Below are 19,310 nucleotides of genomic sequence, written 5' to 3' on the forward strand. Positions count from 1 at the left end.
GCCACTCCCACCAGTCTGCTATGGATACACATAAACATGGTGTCAACTTGTATTGTTCCCAAGTGCAAGAATTCAAAGACTAAACATTTAGCGGGAGTGAATTGCTTTCGCATTTTTAATGACGGGTCCGGTCTGTTATAGGCAAATAATTGTAAATACAGAGAGAATGTCGCAACGGAAAATCTGAAAACCTCCATGTTTGTAGTCAACATTTAAAACTGGATGACCATGAACATAGTGTTTTAGGCTAAACGGAGGGGAAAACTGAAAGAAACTGCCGTTCTGTCAGTTTTGCCTAACCCCCCGATGCACAACGCCTCTGCGTACGGGAAAGAAAGCTGTTGTCATAGTATTCCATTATTAGCATAACACTGTTTAAAGTGTAGACAAAGCATGATACAATTTTCATTAATAAACCTGGTCTTACAATAACTGTTTTGTTAATAACCCTTTGTCGATCCGACTGTCCGTGGGTAGGAATACAAAAATGTGGAAGTATAATCTGTAGTTTTCCAGCCCTGGAGCTTTCAAAATCGTTTTGTGTAACTATATATTTAAGTGCTGACTATAGTGTTAGGATAAGGGCTTGGTTTAGGGTTAGTTGCATATAATTATGCACAATTTATAGTTATTACTGTAGTAACGTACAAGGGCACTGTATAATTAAGTGCTACTTTTAACAAAGTTAATAATCTAGGGAAGAATGAGGAAAACATTGAATGTAACATTGAACTGGCAAAAAGTGAATGTAACTTGAAAAACAACAACATAAAGTCAAGGACTTTGCTCCGCTTTGGCAACTCTCTGCCCCGCCCTGCTTTTTGCCACACTACTAAATAAAGTGCTGACTCCAGAGGAGGAGGAGATGGCGGGCAAGTTGTGACATGCATCGTGAGCGCACGCCGCCTTGGCGGTTGATGTACGCAACCGTTGCAGTGTTGTCCATCCGGACCTGTGCTTGCCCTCAAACAGAAACTGCCGCAGGGTGAGCAGCACTGCCTACAACTCCAGGCAATTGATATCCCATTGCAGTCAATGTCCTGTCCAGGAGCCAGAGGCTTTGTGCCCATTGCCCATTCTAGAGGCATCTGCTGTGACAACAACGTGCCTGGACACTTGTTCTAAGGGCACTCCTTGTTCTGCACAGGGGAGAACTTGCTCTTCTCCCAGTTGACCAATAGCCCAGAAGGCTGAGATGCCTGAGCACCAGGTCACTGTGTTCATAAATCTCAAGAGTGAACCAGAATTAGCCAGACATCGAGAGTTGAGAATGTGAATGCCCACTTCCCTTGAGTTAGGTCAAGGGCAAGTAGGTCAAGGGCAGCCGACTTTATAAAAAGGGGAGAGAGGGAAAGCCCAAAGAGGAGGACCTTGTACTAATACGTCCGACCCTAGAAAGCAAACCGAAGAAACGGTCTGTCGAGGGAAAATCAAAATGTGGAAATACAAATCCTTCAGGTCAATCGCTGCAACCCAATCTTGTGGGCAAACACACATGAGAATGCACCTTGTGCAGGGCCGGGTTCAAGACTCGCAGATCCAAGATCAGCTGGAACCCACCCCCTTTTCTTGGGTATGATGAAGTAAGGACTGTAAAACCCTGACAGTAAAGCACTCTTTTAATTGATTTTAAAAGATTCTCCGCCCGGTCCTCCTTCGGTGGAAGGAGTGGTTCAGAGCAGCTCCGTCTCAGGGCTGCTTTGATGGATGTTTGGAGGGTTTAGCGGCGGCCTGAGGGACGGGGACTGGGACCATATAGTACATAGGATAAGCTGTTTGGAGAATTGATGGATGCAGGGGTGCCGCTGGGATTTCTGGGCCCGTGGCTAACTTTTCTCCATCAGTGGAATGGGCCCCCTGTCTGACCAGATTCACACGATTTTTTAAGATCCTATAATATTTACTTTATTCAGGGGAGGACAATCAAAATTTTCTCATTGCACTTTGTTTTTACTGATCATTTATTTACAATGAAAACTTTTCTAGCATTTCGACTCACTGATAAAATGTTTACCTTGAGCCACTTTGGCTAAAGCATCTGGCAACTAAAACGCTGTAAATGGGTTCTTTATGGTTTACAACTGTATATTTGCTATTTGACTTATAGTTCTTCTATAATGGCCGATTTATTTCAGTTGATAGCAGAAATTATACAGTAAATGAAAGATTGTTTGCTTCCCCTAGCCATCTGCTCTGCCATAAGAAGTCATAACCATTTTATAATGGTGTAGCAACTACAATCAAAAAGTCATCAGCAATATGTATTATTCAAGTGCCTGATAGTACAACATCATGGTATAATTTCCAGTGTACAGTGTCCAATAATCTTGGAATTACTTATAAGCCTTCGCAGACAGTATTAAAAAACATCTACTGTATGCATGGGGACTCCTGTGAACACATAGACAGCGAAAAGATACCTGGTGTTTAATTAAAGCAATGTGATGGCTGAGACGAGTGATATGAGTCATGAGCTTGACTCCTGCGAGGCCCTGAAAAACCTAATTGTGAAGCCTGTCATCATTGTTGTGATGAACTGTTGAAATTGTAGTGGGGTAACTTTTGGAAACTATCAGAAAGCCCCAGTGCCAGAAGCAAAGGAGGATTCTGCGTTGCTTCCCACTACCAACGCTGTACATAATGGCTCATTGTGGGTGAATAGCAACTTCTTGTCACATAGCTTGTGTGACCTGAAACTGTGGACGGTTTTCTTCATTGCACATGTGCGTGAGTTTGATCTTATAAACATCATGCTTAGATTGGAGGTGACGAGGAAAGATTTGGCTCACAATACTTTTTGCATTGAATTTATTGGATTAATTTTGCAAAGGCTAAACAGGCAGCTGCATTTTATTTAGTCACCTGATCTCAAAACCAGATATTGTTTTGATCTGTACAGAAACCAGAACAGCATAACCCTGAGAAAGTATGTCAGGTTTTGCTTTCCACATGCTTTTCTATTGTCTCAGTGAGAGGAGCCAGGTTGTTTCAGACTTGAAAGGGAGCGAGGGGTAAATGCAGAGAGAATGAAGGGTGTGGGCCAGGCAGATGAGCTGGGAAGAGCCAGCGAGTCTTGTGAAGCACATGTGCTTTTCATTAGCTGGCTCAGACCTGTCCTCAAACTGCTCGCTTCTGGCCTCTGATTGTGAATAATGGCTGATCCTCATGTCGCAGAGTCCACACTGACATCCTCCAACTCCTGCAGGAGCCACGCATCACTTCCTGTGCTCGTCCCCAGGTGCAGGCAATATGCTCCTGAAGCTAAGTTTGCAAACACGTCCTTAGAGTTCATTCTCACTCCTGATGATATGGTTGTATGTTTACATTGAGCCATGTCACAGTCGAACGGTTTCAAGATGCTGAAGATCACTTTTCGTTTCATCAGTCTTGCGCAACCGCTTTGGAAGAGCACAGTTCCAAAAAAACAAATGCTTTTCACAACAATGTGGTCATCATCATAACAATGTTCTACTATTAGAGTATGATTTAGCATAAAACAAGAAGTCTTTTCTTCTTAGTTCCCTTCCCGAGTCGTGACACACAGCCATAAAACACATGCATGCATCATTAACGGAAGAAGAGATGTGTGTAAAGTGTGACCCTGGAAATAAATAACCAATAAGTAAAAGGCAACAGATCTTATTGTGTCAGATTTGGACTTCATTTCTCAACGCAATGTGGATGCAATAAATTAGGCGGGGAAACAGCATGTCTTCATGAGACAAGGTTATTCCCCAAATACAGTTTTAAAAGACAATGCTTTCCCCATTTCTTAAAACATGAACTGTTCAAGCATGGATACTTTTGGGTGAGTAGATGTTGTCCCATGACATGAATATTATATTTAATAATTTCAAGAAAAAAACAAACAAACAATATTTGTTCCTCAATTTATGAAACGAATTGAGTAATTATAACCATTCAACATTAAAGTACAATTGAAATAATTTTTTACATTTAATAGGCTTTACAAAATATAACAACTCTCAATTTAAGTGAACTTAAAACAATCTTCAAAATAAGCTAATTTAATAAATATTCACATAATGATAATAACACTATTTAAATTTACATAATAAATGCTTTTAATATAGCAGGGCAAAACTTATAGGATTTTTTTTACAGGCCCTACAAAAAAAAAGTTTTTGACCCATGTAACCTTTGTAACGTTTTTTTTATAAATAAGGTCATGACACCAAAATGTTACAGTTCTCAATATCAGTTTTTACACCACAATTTAAAATATTAGCCTAACTAATCTAGGCATGGTTTCACAGACAGGGCTCAGATTAAGCCAGTACATTTAATTAGCTTTTATAAATATGCTTTAAAAAACATTACTGGTGTGCATTTTGAGACAAAATAATGGCAGTGACATATTTTAAGATGCAGTATATCAGTGCAAGTTGCATTTTAGTCTGGGACTACTTTAGCCTTGTCTGTGAAACTGGGGGATCAAGTTTAAACATAATTAAAGACAAAGTAAATAGTCAGTAGCCTAGTAATACAATAAAATAAACAAATTACAAGCAATTGCAAAAACAAACTCTGTCAGGTAAGAAGTACTAAAAAAAATTAAGTTACAGAAATTGATACTAAATCAAATGTAAAACAACGCAGCATAGTTTTCTCTGTATAAATTGATTTGAGATTAAACCTTATTAAAGCTACAAATGTAATTCAGTCAAGAGCAGTGAGTGATTTTCTCTGTTTCCTTGGCTCTATAAAAACGTTAAAGTCACCATGAAATAAAAATTATATTTTTTAATGGAATGTTGCCGTGTTTTTCCTAAATTATTTATCTGTGCGCATCATTATTGTTTTAAATTCATAATCTTGAATCAAATGAACATTCCCTCAATCTTGCAGTCACATCTCTTCTCTGATGATGTGTTTACTGGCCGAGGGCGGGGCAATTTGTCACTCACATGAGATCCACCAATAGCAAACCACAACCATACACTGTTTCAAGCCTGTATGAATTAAGTTTTCTTTAGAGTCTTATCGTGCTGGAATGGTTTAAAAGCACTTGAAAGAATGATTGGTTGATCATTGGATTGGCTTGCATGTGGACCATCCTCGGTCAGCCACTCTCTCTATTGCTTATTGGAGTTTATTGTGTTCAGTGTTGGGAAGGTTACTTTGGAAATGTAATTGGTAACAGATTACAAGTTACCTTTTAAAATGTAATAAGTAGAGTAAAATTTACTTATTTAAAAAAAAAAAAAACGGTTAATCATTTTCAAACATTTAAACCAGGGACGGATAACCTTAAAGTACTACTCAACACTGATCAGAATTTCAAAATCCTTCATCACTTGAATTAAGATTATAATAATTAAAATTTTAAAGCACAGCTACCACAAAATAAGACTTAAGCACTTATTTTTACTTTGAGATCGTTCTGAGGTTAAATACATAAATAAAATCATAAGAAGATATAGTTTAATATACTGTTTTTGAAATCAAATATTTGCATACCTATTTCCAGCACTGGAACGCATTTCTATCCCTCACCATGTGGCAACTTTCAGACAGGTTGTAGCCTAAGCTTTCTGCGGCAATGTGGATTGATGTAATTGGCAGATGTGGTGCACTGCAAATTTAAACAAGAAAACCAAAGCATCAAAATATCATTGCTTTACTAAACAGCATTTCAATGGCAGATGGCATAGTGCACATCAAAAATAGGCAAAGCAACAAATTAATATTATTCAACATGTTCTAGCTTTTTACAGAAAGTATTCAGATGTAACCCTCTTTGTAATCATTAAGATTTTCATAAGTAACTGTAATTTAATTATACATTTTTTTCTCAGTAACTGTAACAGATAAATTACGTAACTCTGTTACATCTAATTAGTTACTCCCCAATACTGACTGTGTTAAATTGATCAACACGATAAAAAGAAAATAATGGATCAAATAACTAACTTTCTTGTTACATGAACGTACTTTGACACCCCTGGTTCTTGTGAGGAGCAAGAGTGGTGATCTCTGTTTATTAGTCATCATATCTCAGCCCTGACTTGTCAGAAAAGTATTCAACATGCACAAACCTCATGCATATGTGAGCCATCTGGGACATGTTTCACGTATCGCCAACTGATCAGACCGCCACAGTTGGCTCTTGCATTGACATTTTAGACTTTGATTTGAACAATATCGTTCTTTGTGATAAATAATGGAAATAAATGATCAGTTGGTCTGTGCCAGCTCAGTCTGCACTGTAAACCCATCCGGGGGTGATATGTTCGTGTTCTGCCTAGCGGGATGATATGGGTTGAGTGTGTTTGTGGCATATTTCTGGAATTGCATGAAAAATGATGACAGAAGCAGATGGCGTTTCACCCCAGTGCACTCTGTCATAAAACATAAACATTTCATAAGCATGTCTTTCTGTTTGTGACAAATGATGTCTTGAATTGAAGCCACAATATGAGTGTTTGGCTGTCACCATGATTGAAACTATACAGCTGAAAAAATGAAGTCATATACATCCACCAAACAACAAATAAGGGTAGCTACCAGACCCCCATGGTCTCTGTAGTTTTGCCAAGACATGTTCCTGGTTCAACATATTTTGTTGATCCTGGAATAACATTCCTGTCTGAAAATGTTAGTCCTAAACCCTACCCCTAAGCCTAAACTTAAACTGTAAACTTTTCGAGATGTTCCTCACTGCAGAACACGAAATCCAGGGGGAGGAGTTGGATCTAGATCCAACTCATCCCACCTTACATATACCTAAACCTACCCATCTCCACCCCTGATCCCTAAACCTACCCCCAAACCTACCAATCCCCGGATCTCCTGCAGTGAGGTGCTACTGAACTTTTCCCTCAAATCTGATTGGTTGATTGGAATGTTGTTCCAGGTTCAAGTAAGATGTTGATTCAGGAACATGTTGTACTTATTGAAATCACATTCACCATATAGTCAAAGTTTATGAGACATGCAGTTACACTTTAAAATGAATGACAGTAAACAGTAGCACATATGGCTGGTATTGTTGCAATGGATCGTTTCTTTTGATCGCTGTTTTGCTGTTGTCATGACATGTCTCATTTTCACTCGATTGTGCATGAAAATCAATACACTATGTGACATTGGCTATAGGTGGTTTGACAGATGCAAGAATAAAAACATCAAAACAGAGTATGCAAACAGCAGTCGTAGTTACGTATGCATATATAATAATGACGTTGTTGCTTTTGGTTTGATATTGAATTACGGCCATTCAAAGAGTTTATGTCAATCAGAGATTTTCATACTTTCTTAAGTGTAAAGTAGATAGTACATTCACTACTGAGATTGTCTACAACACAACGTTAGAATAGTGTATGTACTGTAGATACACTAATCTAAAATCTTGATTTTTTTTTTAAAACACTGTTTTAAAAGATGTTTAAAAGAGTTAAATACAGTGATCGAAGTTTAGAAGTCTCCATTGCATTGCCAGTCGCTCACAGGGAAATACCAACATATACAGTAGGTTTGAAATAAAACACGTCTGGTATCAGAACACACGGGGTGAGTGTTTTATAGTTCGCTGTGTTGCTCGTAGTGTTGATGTCCTTATGATGTCTCTTTTACATTGGATTCCAAAGGCTGGAAATAGTTGTGGAATCTCAATTAATGTCACTCAGTCTTGGAACAATGCCTAGAGTCATGTTGGGCTGACACTAAATGAGTGATTGTGTGTTAACCCATCACAACTTGCTTCAACAAGTGTGTATTAAAACACTGATTGAGAATAGCTCTCTTTAGGTGATCTGACCTTCCCCAGATCCAAACACAGCTTTCTCAAAACATTTCATATCTACTGAACATTAAGTGGAGTTGAAGAATCTGTTCAGAAATTGAAACAGCTCCTTGTGGAAGGGAAGTTTTCATGGTTCTGAACAAGAATATCTAGAGACCGTCTGACAATCACCAATGAATGTGAATGAGCCAGCATGCGGTGGTTGATGTCATCTTTGGACCCTCTAACAGAAGAACTGTCTGTTTTTTATTTATTTATTGTTGTTTTTTTTTGTCATGTGAAAAGGAAAGTTCTACGCAAGCCTTTTTTTTTTCTTCCTTTAATTTGGTAACTGGCCATTTACTTGCTGTAGGGTTCACGAGGTATGCCAGGCTCACAGGTCAGTGGAAATGACTAGAGATCCTCCTAATAATCTCACAAGAACTCCGTGCCATTTGAATTCCAGGATGCTGTAGTCGGTTCACTGCAGTTGCCGTCAGTCACATGGACGAGGGCCACGTAATTCTCTGCTCTCTTAAATTAAATCTTCAGGCTTGTCCGGCGAGAGCGGGTGGAGGGTTGGAGGGGGTTTGTGGTGTAGATTAAACTTTGCTTCTGCTCCCTACTCCTCTCTATCTGCTGCTTTTAACAATCCGACTCTCATGTGGACTCATGGTGTTTTGTATTGAAAAGAAATCTTTGATGAATTGTTGTTTCTCATATGAAATGTCTTTACACCTGTCATTCACATATTGGCACCCAGCACTACAAACCTAGATAGGTTGGATGAAAACCGAAGGCATGCTGCTGTCTTGATCATTTACTTGATAAATCGAAACAAGGACCAGACAATTACAATCACCAAATAATGCCCTGCCTAGTTGTCAGTACCCAAGTCTTGCTTGAAAGAAAACATTCAGACATCAAAGGAGAGAATGATGGATTACATTTTCCATCTTGTATGATGAAATTACATCACCGTCTGCAAGACTGCTGAATAGTACCTTTATGTCTATATTACAAAACACCAACATTACATTGTAACATTCAATTCCATTACCAATGATTTTTGGGTGAAATTTCAACATTTTTTTTATGTTGATTCAATGCAGTTAACATCGACACATTAACATTGATTTAACATCGTTTCGATGGTGTCTTGCTATCTGGGTCTAATGTCAATGTTTGCCAGCTCTTAAAAGTACAAAATCTGACACTTGAATACTGAAATTGTGGATGTGTGGAAGTAATGTAATAAATATTGTTGTAATGAAAATTTGATTCTGGTAAGATTAAATATTAGGTAATGTTTCTTAATGGGAATCGAGTTTTATTAAATTCATATCTTTTTGTTTGTTCAAAACAAATAATTTCTATTAACTTATATATATATATAAAAAAAGAGAAACAATTGTTTAATTCAATCTATATCTATTTGATTGGAGAAAATAAATAATTTGTACAACATTTTTCGAACATTTTGATTAAATCTATATATTTTTCAGATCAAAAATATAATTTAAATTAATTTACTTTCTTCAACAAGAAAAATATCTGTGCCAGGTTTTATAAACTAGTTGATCTAAATCTAGCTGTAGGCTAACTGTAATGTATCCAGCTCCACTGTTTTAGATCAGCATAACACTAGCTATTTCTGTGGCATGTGAACATTTGTGTGGGTTTTTGCATGTGTGCATAGTTAACATCAATCAGTATGGTGCATGATTCATTCGTGAATCAGATTCACTAAGGTTCAGGGTTGGTGCAGATGAAAAATGAACAAATTAACATTGAGTTTATGTGTCTGACACCACTAATGAGTTGTCACTTCCAAAAAAAAGTAGTAGTACCATGGCTAACCCTAGAATTTGCGTCCGAAATTTTAGCACGGTAAAAAATAAATATGACCTCACGTTTTGTCAATAACGCTTGCACACTGCCTCCAAAACTTTCGCCCGTCATCATTTTTTTTTGATCGGGGTTTTATTTTTTGTGTTTTTCGCATCCGTAGCAAGCAGTTTGAATGGTGTTTTGACGATTCAGAGCCACCAAATCACGAATTTGAAAAAAAAAAACGCATATGAAAACTTCGGACTCTGTGCAAGGACCTTAAACCTTATCTAACCCTGGACAATACGCCACAATAACTGAAACTTAATTTATTCTAAGTCCCTCCTATCTAACATTTTCACCTATACGGGTTATTGTCTTTGACAAATAGTATCCAGCTTAGACATTGAGTGGTGGTTTGCTCTACTGTCCATTCAAAAAAAGTATATTCTGCTTCTTCTGTCCTCCTCTTTAAGTTTTTGAGTGGGCAGAGTTATGTTTCGATAACCTCGTGCACTCTGGGCTTTTTGGAAATATGGAGAGTAAGCTAACAGTTATATATTCCAGCTGCACTTGGACGGTCTTCGCATTCATCAGGAATAGTTGCCTTGCCTAAGCAGTACTCATAGTGCTTGAGGGAGGTTTGCTGTCTGACACCGGGAAACCAGGGGAGTGCATCATTAACTAATGGCAGACGCACCTGTCTGGGTGTCTGATCCACACGTCTGAGAGCTGCTCTGACTGATATATTAGTGAAGATTATATGCACTAAGAAACTAATGGATCAACAGGTTCAGCTAAATATTTGAGATAATAATTAACAAACAGACAGTAGCCACAGTTAGTCCAAGAGCATTCCACATTTCTTCGGTTTTGATTTGCTAGGATTTACTGTAGTGTCATATGGCCTAGCTTTTGGCCCATTTTACAGCTTACTCTGGCCTAGAACTGTCCATTTATTTATGTCCGGCTGACCCACCAGTGACTAGTCATATTTTTTATACGTGTGGTGTCATCTCTGCTAAATGAAATTACGGTACTGGGTATTTGACTTATTTTTTACATAATAATAATTTCAATTAATCAAATTTGTCACATGCAAATGCTTTGTTGCCTGAAAGAATATGAATCATGGAGGACACCATTTTTCCTTATTCCTTGGGGAAATCTTATCAAAACTAAAATGTATTTAGGATATTCTGTCAGTATCCAATAATTTGAAAAATTAAACAGTGTTTTGACAACCATATAAATTGACAACCATATAAACATCTGTGAATTTAGATCTGCTAGTAGGACATAGTCCAAATTTTGGCATAAAGTCTGGCCAATTTTACAACTTATTCTTAATTGTGCGAAAAGAAATAGAAGTTGGAAACTGCACTGGAAAGCACACTAAATTCCATGTATAGGTACACTTTCGAGTTCTGCAAAAATGCAGATAGAAGCACATTTTTCCAATGAGCCTGTGTTGGAAATAATTGACACCACAATATTAGACTGTCTGGGAAAGCACTCATTCAAATACTTGCACAGCAGTGTCAGTTTTTCAGTGGATCGTTCATTGATTCTATTCTGCAACTAATGGAAGAAATGGGTGTAGACTTTTTAATAACTGTAATTGTGAAAGAAAATGTGTGAACCTTTAATAGTTTTCTGCATTCTTGAGTAGCGATGTTCGGTTCTTGAAGGAATCTTTCTTTTGAGCTGGTTGGTTGAGCCGGTTCATTTATCGAACTGAATAAAATGTTAGTTCCGGGTTGATGACGCAAGACGCAGAAGCCGAAGAAGCAAACCGACCGACTCAAAAAGAACCAAATGAGCCGCCACTGGCCAATCGTGGCTTAGCAACCGTAACTAGGCGCGGGAGGTCTGGCAAGCTTTCGAGTGAGGGAAACATGCCGAAGCGTTGTGTGTATGGATTGTGCAAATCTGATATCCGGTATCCTAAAAGATTGGATGGGGGGTGGAATTTTTTTCCTTCCCAAAACCTAAAAGCCAAGGGGAGAAATGCTGGGCGTGAATCAACAGTGTGGGACGCCCCATTCACAACTAAATATCAACAGGATTGACAAAAACACCCATTGCTTGGAAATAATGACGGTTCTTTGTTCATAATGCATATATTTGAACGTAAAATAAGAAGATTAAAGGCAAGACAGAGGCTCACTGACATACTTTAAAATATATTTCAGCATTTTGTTACTACCCCTGAGTAACTTTACCCCAATCCGATCGCGGCTCTCCCGGTGTTAGTGTTATTCCATACGATTTATGAAGATGTTTGATTTATAATTATTAGATTATTTTCACATTCCACTTACCCTGCTGTGCATGAATAGCTGTTCCTCAGTTTGTGTGTTTCCCATTTGAATGGTCAGCGTATGAGGCGGCTGCTGCTTGCGCTGGGACCTATAGGCTTTGGCTTCAATTTTGATGAAATTATTCTCTAATCGGTTGCATATTATGTCGTGGATATATCCCTCGAATGCATACTGCAGTCCCTTTTGTCTTGCTCTCCCTTTTGTCTTGCGAAGGGTCATTAGGCAATACTATGCAAGCCTGAGGCATGTACTGGAGATATGCTTGTTATGACTATTGTTACATTTTATTTAAACCTGCAAAAACCTTTCTGTCGAGAGATGTAAATACATTTTACAATAGTTTATTGTGCATTCAGATTATATTTTAAGTTGTTAAGCGAAATGCATGTCTGTAATGTATGCTGTTGGTGCGAAACTTTTAAAAAACGTATCCAAGATGTAGTCTACTCAATATTGATCAGTCATATTGACATAAAGGATCTGCAAATAAAACTGTGATCACAAACACCATTAACTTAAGTGAATGAAAGGCAATAATCAGCAATATGCATTCACACAAGTAATTTTTCAATATGCATTGACACAAAATTGATTGTTTCATTGATATAACATGGCACTGAGTTGTTCGAAAATAAATGCGTAGTGCCAACAACATTGCTTGATGACATAAGGAACCGATGAATCGGTTTTTTAACCGGTTCATTGAAATGAACTGAAATGAACTGTCTATTTCTTGCCTATTTCAAGCCTGAACAGCACGGTTGACGCGATCTCAGTGAATAAAGTCCACAGAAGAAGTTCAGATGAAGATGAATTCAAAAATAATAAACCGACAGCTCCGGCAGAGAAATTGAGGAATTTAGGGTGTTTACACGACAAGAATACGCTTAAAACGGAGAAGTTTTTCCTTTGAATTTTCCACGTACAGACATTGTCAAAACTATCCCCATTTACACAGATCTGCGAAAAAGACAAAAAATGCTGTATTCTGCGGCCAGGCAACTAGATGGCGATGAAAAACTATAGACTGAACTGTTTACACAGAGACCGTTTTAAAAAACGTGCACTTTGAAGCTCGTTTTCAAAACTTTGCGTTTTCAGACACCCAAAATGCTGTTGTCGTGTAAATGAACGGAGAAAAAAAGCATTAAAAGTTATACGTTTTTAGTTGAAAACAGTGTCGTGTAAACAGCCCCTAAATATACACAGATAATGAACTAAAATTACTAGCAGGTGCAATGATTAAATTAATTACCATAGCAACAAATGAGAGAAAGAACACAGGAAATTAAGAATTTCAAACCACAAGTCCATGATAGTGAAACTTAACAAACAAAAGACTGAATGTCTCTGACAATAGTAGAGTTGACGTAATCATAGAAACCAGTCATCACTCTGTAGATTTCCAGATTTTTATTTTTATTTTTTTGTGATGCTTTTCAATGTGAAAAAAAAGTAAGGGCCACCAATCAATTGCCGAAACAAGATTCATTGTGACATTTTAGGAGGTCACAAAACCCAGAGTAGCATCTAAGGGTTTTAAAGGCCTCTCTTGCATTGGCTAAAGTTTATTAGTGTTCATTACTCCACCGTCTGGCAGGACAGCACAGAGGAAGCCACAGCTTTCCAAGAATAACATTTCTACCAACCTCAAATCTGCCTAAAACTGTGTGGATGAACAAGACTGTTTTGTGAACCGATGAGTAGATAGATTGAACCTCTGCACTTACCGACTGTGCAATATAATGGTTTGGAGCATCGGCATCTTCAGGGTGTCCATAAACAGAAAGTCAGACCTGCAACAAGATAAAGACCCTGAAAACTCAAGTAGGCCTGCCACTGAAAGGTTAAAGCAGGAGAAATGTAATGTTTCAGAATGGCCAGGTCAAAGTCTCTGAAGTGGATGTGCAGGACCAAGCCACAGTTACTGGAAATGTAGAGCTGCCAGTATTGATAATTTAGTGTAGTAAAATAATGCACAGTAAACTAAAAATGCACAGATTCAGTAAATCACATTGGAACCAGTGGATTCAGTAACTTCTTGACATTTTTGTAACCATCTGGGAACAGACTGTGGATGCTAGACATTTTAACTGATCCAAAAGAATTGCAAAAGGTTGGAGCCAAATGTAGACAAGCAGTTTAACAGTCTATAACAAGCCAAAATATGGTTTCATCTCCAGTTCTCTGTTGTCCATGACCCTCAGCAAACAAATTAACTGTGCCAGGAGAGCAAGGGAATGTGACCTCTGTTTTCCATAAGTGCTGTGATAAATGTCATCTTTTTTCTCTCTCTCTTGTGCCAGAAGTTAGAATACCAGGATTTAGGGGTATTTTAAAGCTACTCTCAGATTTATAATAGCAACAAGGTAAAAATAAAGAGTGAAAAGCAAAGCATTTTGCTGCACATCCTTTCCATTCCTGTATTCCTCCCTCTACCATAAAATAAGAATGCAAACTTGTGACCTCATTTGTTTAGGGTTTCCGTGTTGAAGGAGGACAATGTAGCAATACTTTTCAATGAAGCCTAACTCGTCATTTATTAAGCCAAAAGATCCACTGTAAACTCTGAGACCTCCCTTTCCATCTCAACTTTCTTTTCATTTATTCTTTCTCTCTCTCTTCATTCTTTCCCATCCAGCCCCTCCCTATTTAGGAGGCTAATAGCCCAGGCTATTTGGGGGTTTGGCGCAGATCATCATAATTCATAATCATTCATAAGTCATATTCTTCCTATTAGACATTACTTCAGTTGCACTTTATTTTGATTGTCCACTTAGACAAATGTACAATCTACAAGTAGCTTCATGTAGTTGACATTAACTACATGTCAACTAGCAGTCATTGGAGTATTAGTAGACTTAATATCGGCTAACACTTTATTGTGATGCCCCCAAACAGACATTCTACTGACTACAAGTAACTTTGCAAGTACATGTCAACTTGTTCTACTAACCCAAACCTCTATAAACAGTCTATAGAGTTAGTTGACAAGTAGTTGAAAAATAATAAGGGTTAGTTGATGTATTTAAGTTGGAGGAGGGTAATTTGCCTATATTAGCTGCTTATAATACTTAATGGACCTTAAATTGGGATGCTGTGGTAGGCGTCGTATTTCTATAGGCAGATGTGGATCAGCTGAGAGTCAGCTGATGCAAACTTGACTGACATGACCTGCCAGAATTAAAGTTAAACTTGATTTATTTATTTACTTATTTTTACTTGCACTACAAACCAATTGACTATAAATGTCCATGCCTTGCATACGGGTTTTCTAAATTTGTTGCTATATGTCCTTCCTACTGTAGGTGGTTATGGGGCTTATGGCGCATATGGTGGTGCTGGAAGATTCTACCCAATGGCTGGAGGTCTGAAACCGGCTAAATCAGGTGCTCGTCCAGTGAATAGTCAGTCAACACATTTGCAGTCAAGTAATTACATATACTGTAACCATTAGGCTTTCTCTTTAGGCACTGGACTACCAGGTGGTCTTCCAGGAGGTGGTCTTCCAGGAGGAGGTCTACCTGGAGGAGGTCTACCTGGAGGTGCTATTCACTCAAGTCTATTGATTAAATTGATTTTCTTAGTGGCTAAGTAACACAAACTGCAAAGCTCTCTTCTAAGTCTGTTTTTCTTGTTTCAGGTGCTGGTGTAAAACCCCCTAAAGGCGGTAATATATGTCTTTCCATCGTTTTCATTGTACAAACACAAAGTAAATTAAACTTATTTTAGGCAAGCCTCTTTAGAGAAGAACTAAAATGGAAAAAGTAGGCGGAGAACTGACCTCATTCTCAGAAGAACCATTCATACAGTACAAACACACAGGTCCTTTTTTAACACATTTTACATAGAACTACATATAACACGGCTAAGACTCTTTTCATGGTACTCCAGTTGGCTTAAACTTGAATGAAGGAGCCTTAGATCTTGAGCCAAATCAACAAACGTGTCCCCTCTGGGACCCCACTGGTGGTGTTCGTGTAACGAAGGCCAGCACATTACTTCAGCTTGTCCTTGGCACAATCTAAAAGCAGCATGCAATGTCTGTTCCTCTGTGTTTGATATCGGTTGGAAAAGGGTTAAACAAATAAATGAACAGCCTGAAGCATCAGCTTCCAGGCACTGAAATCAGATAAGATGACTTGTTTCATGTCAGAGGGACGGAGCAAGTGAGGCAAATTAAATCACCGAGGAATCACATGGAATATCTGCAGTCTAGCTTTGCACTCAATGTGTATAATGATGTGACTAAATGTGTGTGTTTATGTTTGTTCAGGGCCAGGTGTAGGAGGAACTGGTACTGGTTTCCCAGGTGCAGTGAATGGATATTTAGCTATTACTGGCATCGTCCTTTGCATGAGTGCATTTGAATGATTACAGCCAGCAGTGATAGTCCAGTCTATGATGGTCTTGTCTTTGTATTGCTTGTTAGGCCTTGGCATTCCTCAGACTGGTGTACAAGGACTGGGCCCTGGTGGGGTTGGACCTGGAGGGAAAGCAGCAAAACCTGGAAAAGCTCCAGTGCCAGGTAAGTGTGAAAGTGTGAAGTTGCATATATAAATGTAAATATGCACGATTATAGATCAACTTTTCAATCTTGATTTTTGCAGGAGTGGGAGTGCCTGGTCCGTATCAAGGAGGACTTGTTCCTGGACAAGGTTTGTTCTTTTCCTCTGTTTATGTACTGTAATTTGACCACCAGACCCAGAAGGACTCTGCAAACGTTTTTCACATGCTCTGTGCTGATTGGGGTGAAAATATGTCGAATTCTGTGAAATGAATCTACACATGGCAAAATATGTTCAACAGGGCTGCAGAAACTACACTTCTAGGCCAGAAACATATTATATGCAAGTATGCAAACCTACAAAATCTTTGGGCGATATAGTTACCTTTAAAGTGTGTAATGGATTTTTCAGGTAGCTGGCTAAATACAGTTCAATTTAACGTGACTGGCTCAGAAAGATTGACCTCAGAACTCGGTTGCTCCCCCATGACAGCAGTTGAAGGAGAAAACAGACCACAGAAGACAGTTTATTCTAATGCCCACATAGAAATGGTGCATGAAATGCATATTGTGTGGTTAGAAGCATTGCATTCACATACTTGCGTTATTGGTCCATTATCAAATTAGCCAAGACATCTCATAAACAAATGTGTCGAACTTGAACGATTTCTGCAAACATCTGTGGAGCTTTGGTCGCAGATTTCGTGCAGGCCACCTATTCAGTTATTTGGAAAAAACACCAAATTAAAATTGCACACATGGCCTTAGTTTGTTCTTGATCACTTGGATTTACATGACTACAGGCTTCAATGGACGGGGTGTTCTTCCTGGTGTAGCCACAGGAAATGGACTCAAGCCTAAATCAGGTAAACTCTAAATGAAAATGACATCTGTCATTCCAGCGTGATACTTCTAAAAACAAACTATATGATATCTATATGACTGACTGAATCTTTCCCATAGCTGCTGGTGGTGCTGGGCAGGGTCTGGTACCAGGTGCTGGTTAGTACATGAGCATCCAGCAACCACTATACATAGAATAATGATATCTGGAAAGTGTGGAAGATGTGGAAGATGGATCTACACTAGAAGTGTTTTTTGTCTGTCATAGGTGGGCGTGGATATGGTGGACCACTGCAACAAGGAGTTTTTCACGGATACCCTCTGAAATCTCCCAAATCCCCAGGTGAAATTTCTGATTCTTTAATCAGACTGCACAAATCAGCTCAGCCCAGCTTTACCACCCTCCGAAAAGAAGCATTTGCTAACTGATTGCATTTGTGGTTTTACAGCTATTAAGCAATGCAATATGAGGTTGCTAGAAATAAGCAAGAATGTCTTTCATCAAACGCTCTAGATGAAACCCAGCTATATTGGATCACTGCTTAGACTTGCATTGCTAGTCATCCATTTATGTAGTAGATTGCTCTCCAGTGCACAGAAATGTTGTGTGGTTTCTCCTACATGGAGGTTCAACAGTTGAAGAGCTCAATTCATTTGTTTCGAGCACTAACCTCAGATTGACTATGTGCTCTCTGGGAAGTGACTCCTCACTTGGGAAAATGCCTTGACAAAGTTCATAGGCATAGTTTTCACAGTCATATCTAAAATATATTTCCGTAAATGTTTTTGTTTAAAGCTTGAAATGAAATAATTTTTTTCACGTCTCTCTTATCGGTGAGCTATCAGCCTTAATCAAGGATTAGGAATACATCCAGTAAAATTAGGAGAAATTGATTGCGGTATTAATATGTGAGCCGCTAGTGGAACATAGCTTTTTCCAAACTTGCATATTTGTTCTGATTAAAACAGGATACAGTGTTGATAAAAATGTGTGGTCAACTTGAACGGTTGTATAAAAGTGAGCTCATACATCAACAGAAATCATTTGGATGCTTCTTTATCATCTTAATTTTTGCAGTTTTATATGTATTATTTAATCTGAATGCACTTTTTGTTCAAACTCTGGCCATGTGTTAGTTAGCAAGTTGTATTGTTGTGGATAGCTTTGATACAAATACAACATATTTGGTAACACAAATCATTTTTGGTATATCTTTAGTATATTTTGATACATATGAAAGTACAATGCCTGTCTCAACAGGTGCTGGCTTGCCCTACACTGGTGGTAAACTTCCATACGGTAGGATACAGTAGCAACCTTGAGAACATGCATGTGCAGTATACCTGGTGTATGATGTGTATTAGCTTGTGTGCTGATTCTCACCCGGTATACCAAAGGTTATGGTGGCTTTGGTGGAGGTGCTGGACTCCCCGGTGGGAAAGCAGGAGCTGGCTCTAAGCCGGGTTATCCAACAGGGACTGGTGTGTTATGTTAGAGCTATCATATTTGAATCATTGTTATCCACTACAGGGTGAACACCTGGTGTACACACACACAAATGCATGACCGTGGCTGATCTGCTGTGTCTGTATGCAGGTGTGGGATCTTTAGGGCTCTCTGCTGCACAGGCCAAAGCTGCTAAATATGGTAATAATCATTTATTAAATTATTTTAATACACTGAAAACCCTAATAAGTTGATTGAACTCAATTGATTTGAGTAAACTCGTTCCCTCAATTTAATTGAGTAATGGGGTCTCCCAAAACGTGCATATTTAAGTTTACTTAACTTGGTGCTTATGTAGACTTGACTTAAATTGTTTAGTTCACCAAACTTGACGATTATTTAAGGTACTTAAACAATAAAGTTCACGTAACTTAGTGTTAGTTTCAAGTGTACTTGTATATTTAAGTAAACTCAACATGAAAATTTAACTGAAATTATGATTTAATTCTAAATTTTAAAGTTATTAATTTTGACTGCACTCTTAACCCGAATTAGTTGACTTTACTCGCAAATTGCGTGGAAACCCATTGCCCTATACCACTTTAGTTTAACTAA

The 19,310-nt window shown here is 38.3% G+C and overlaps 1 protein-coding gene across 7 annotated transcripts in view; it reads left to right on the forward strand.

Annotated features, from left to right (window-relative positions):
* elna (elastin a) overlaps positions 1-19,310 on the forward strand; it is an 80,046-nt gene that overhangs the window by 20,362 nt on the left and 40,374 nt on the right. For all 7 annotated transcript variants that reach the window (XM_079611545.1, XM_079611548.1, XM_079611550.1 and 4 more), the window contains exons 5-16: positions 15,207-15,287; positions 15,369-15,443; positions 15,542-15,568; positions 16,175-16,210; positions 16,331-16,426; positions 16,509-16,556; positions 17,209-17,271; positions 17,369-17,407; positions 17,517-17,591; positions 18,510-18,548; positions 18,647-18,730; positions 18,846-18,896. In XM_079611545.1, coding sequence (XP_079467671.1) covers positions 15,207-15,287; positions 15,369-15,443; positions 15,542-15,568; positions 16,175-16,210; positions 16,331-16,426; positions 16,509-16,556; positions 17,209-17,271; positions 17,369-17,407; positions 17,517-17,591; positions 18,510-18,548; positions 18,647-18,730; positions 18,846-18,896 — 714 coding nt within the window. The remainder of the gene's footprint in view (positions 1-15,206; positions 15,288-15,368; positions 15,444-15,541; positions 15,569-16,174; positions 16,211-16,330; positions 16,427-16,508; positions 16,557-17,208; positions 17,272-17,368; positions 17,408-17,516; positions 17,592-18,509; positions 18,549-18,646; positions 18,731-18,845; positions 18,897-19,310) is intronic.

Source organism: Phoxinus phoxinus (assembly GCF_949152265.1).
Source record: "Phoxinus phoxinus genome assembly, chromosome: 4".
Taxonomy (NCBI): domain Eukaryota; kingdom Metazoa; phylum Chordata; class Actinopteri; order Cypriniformes; family Leuciscidae; genus Phoxinus; species Phoxinus phoxinus.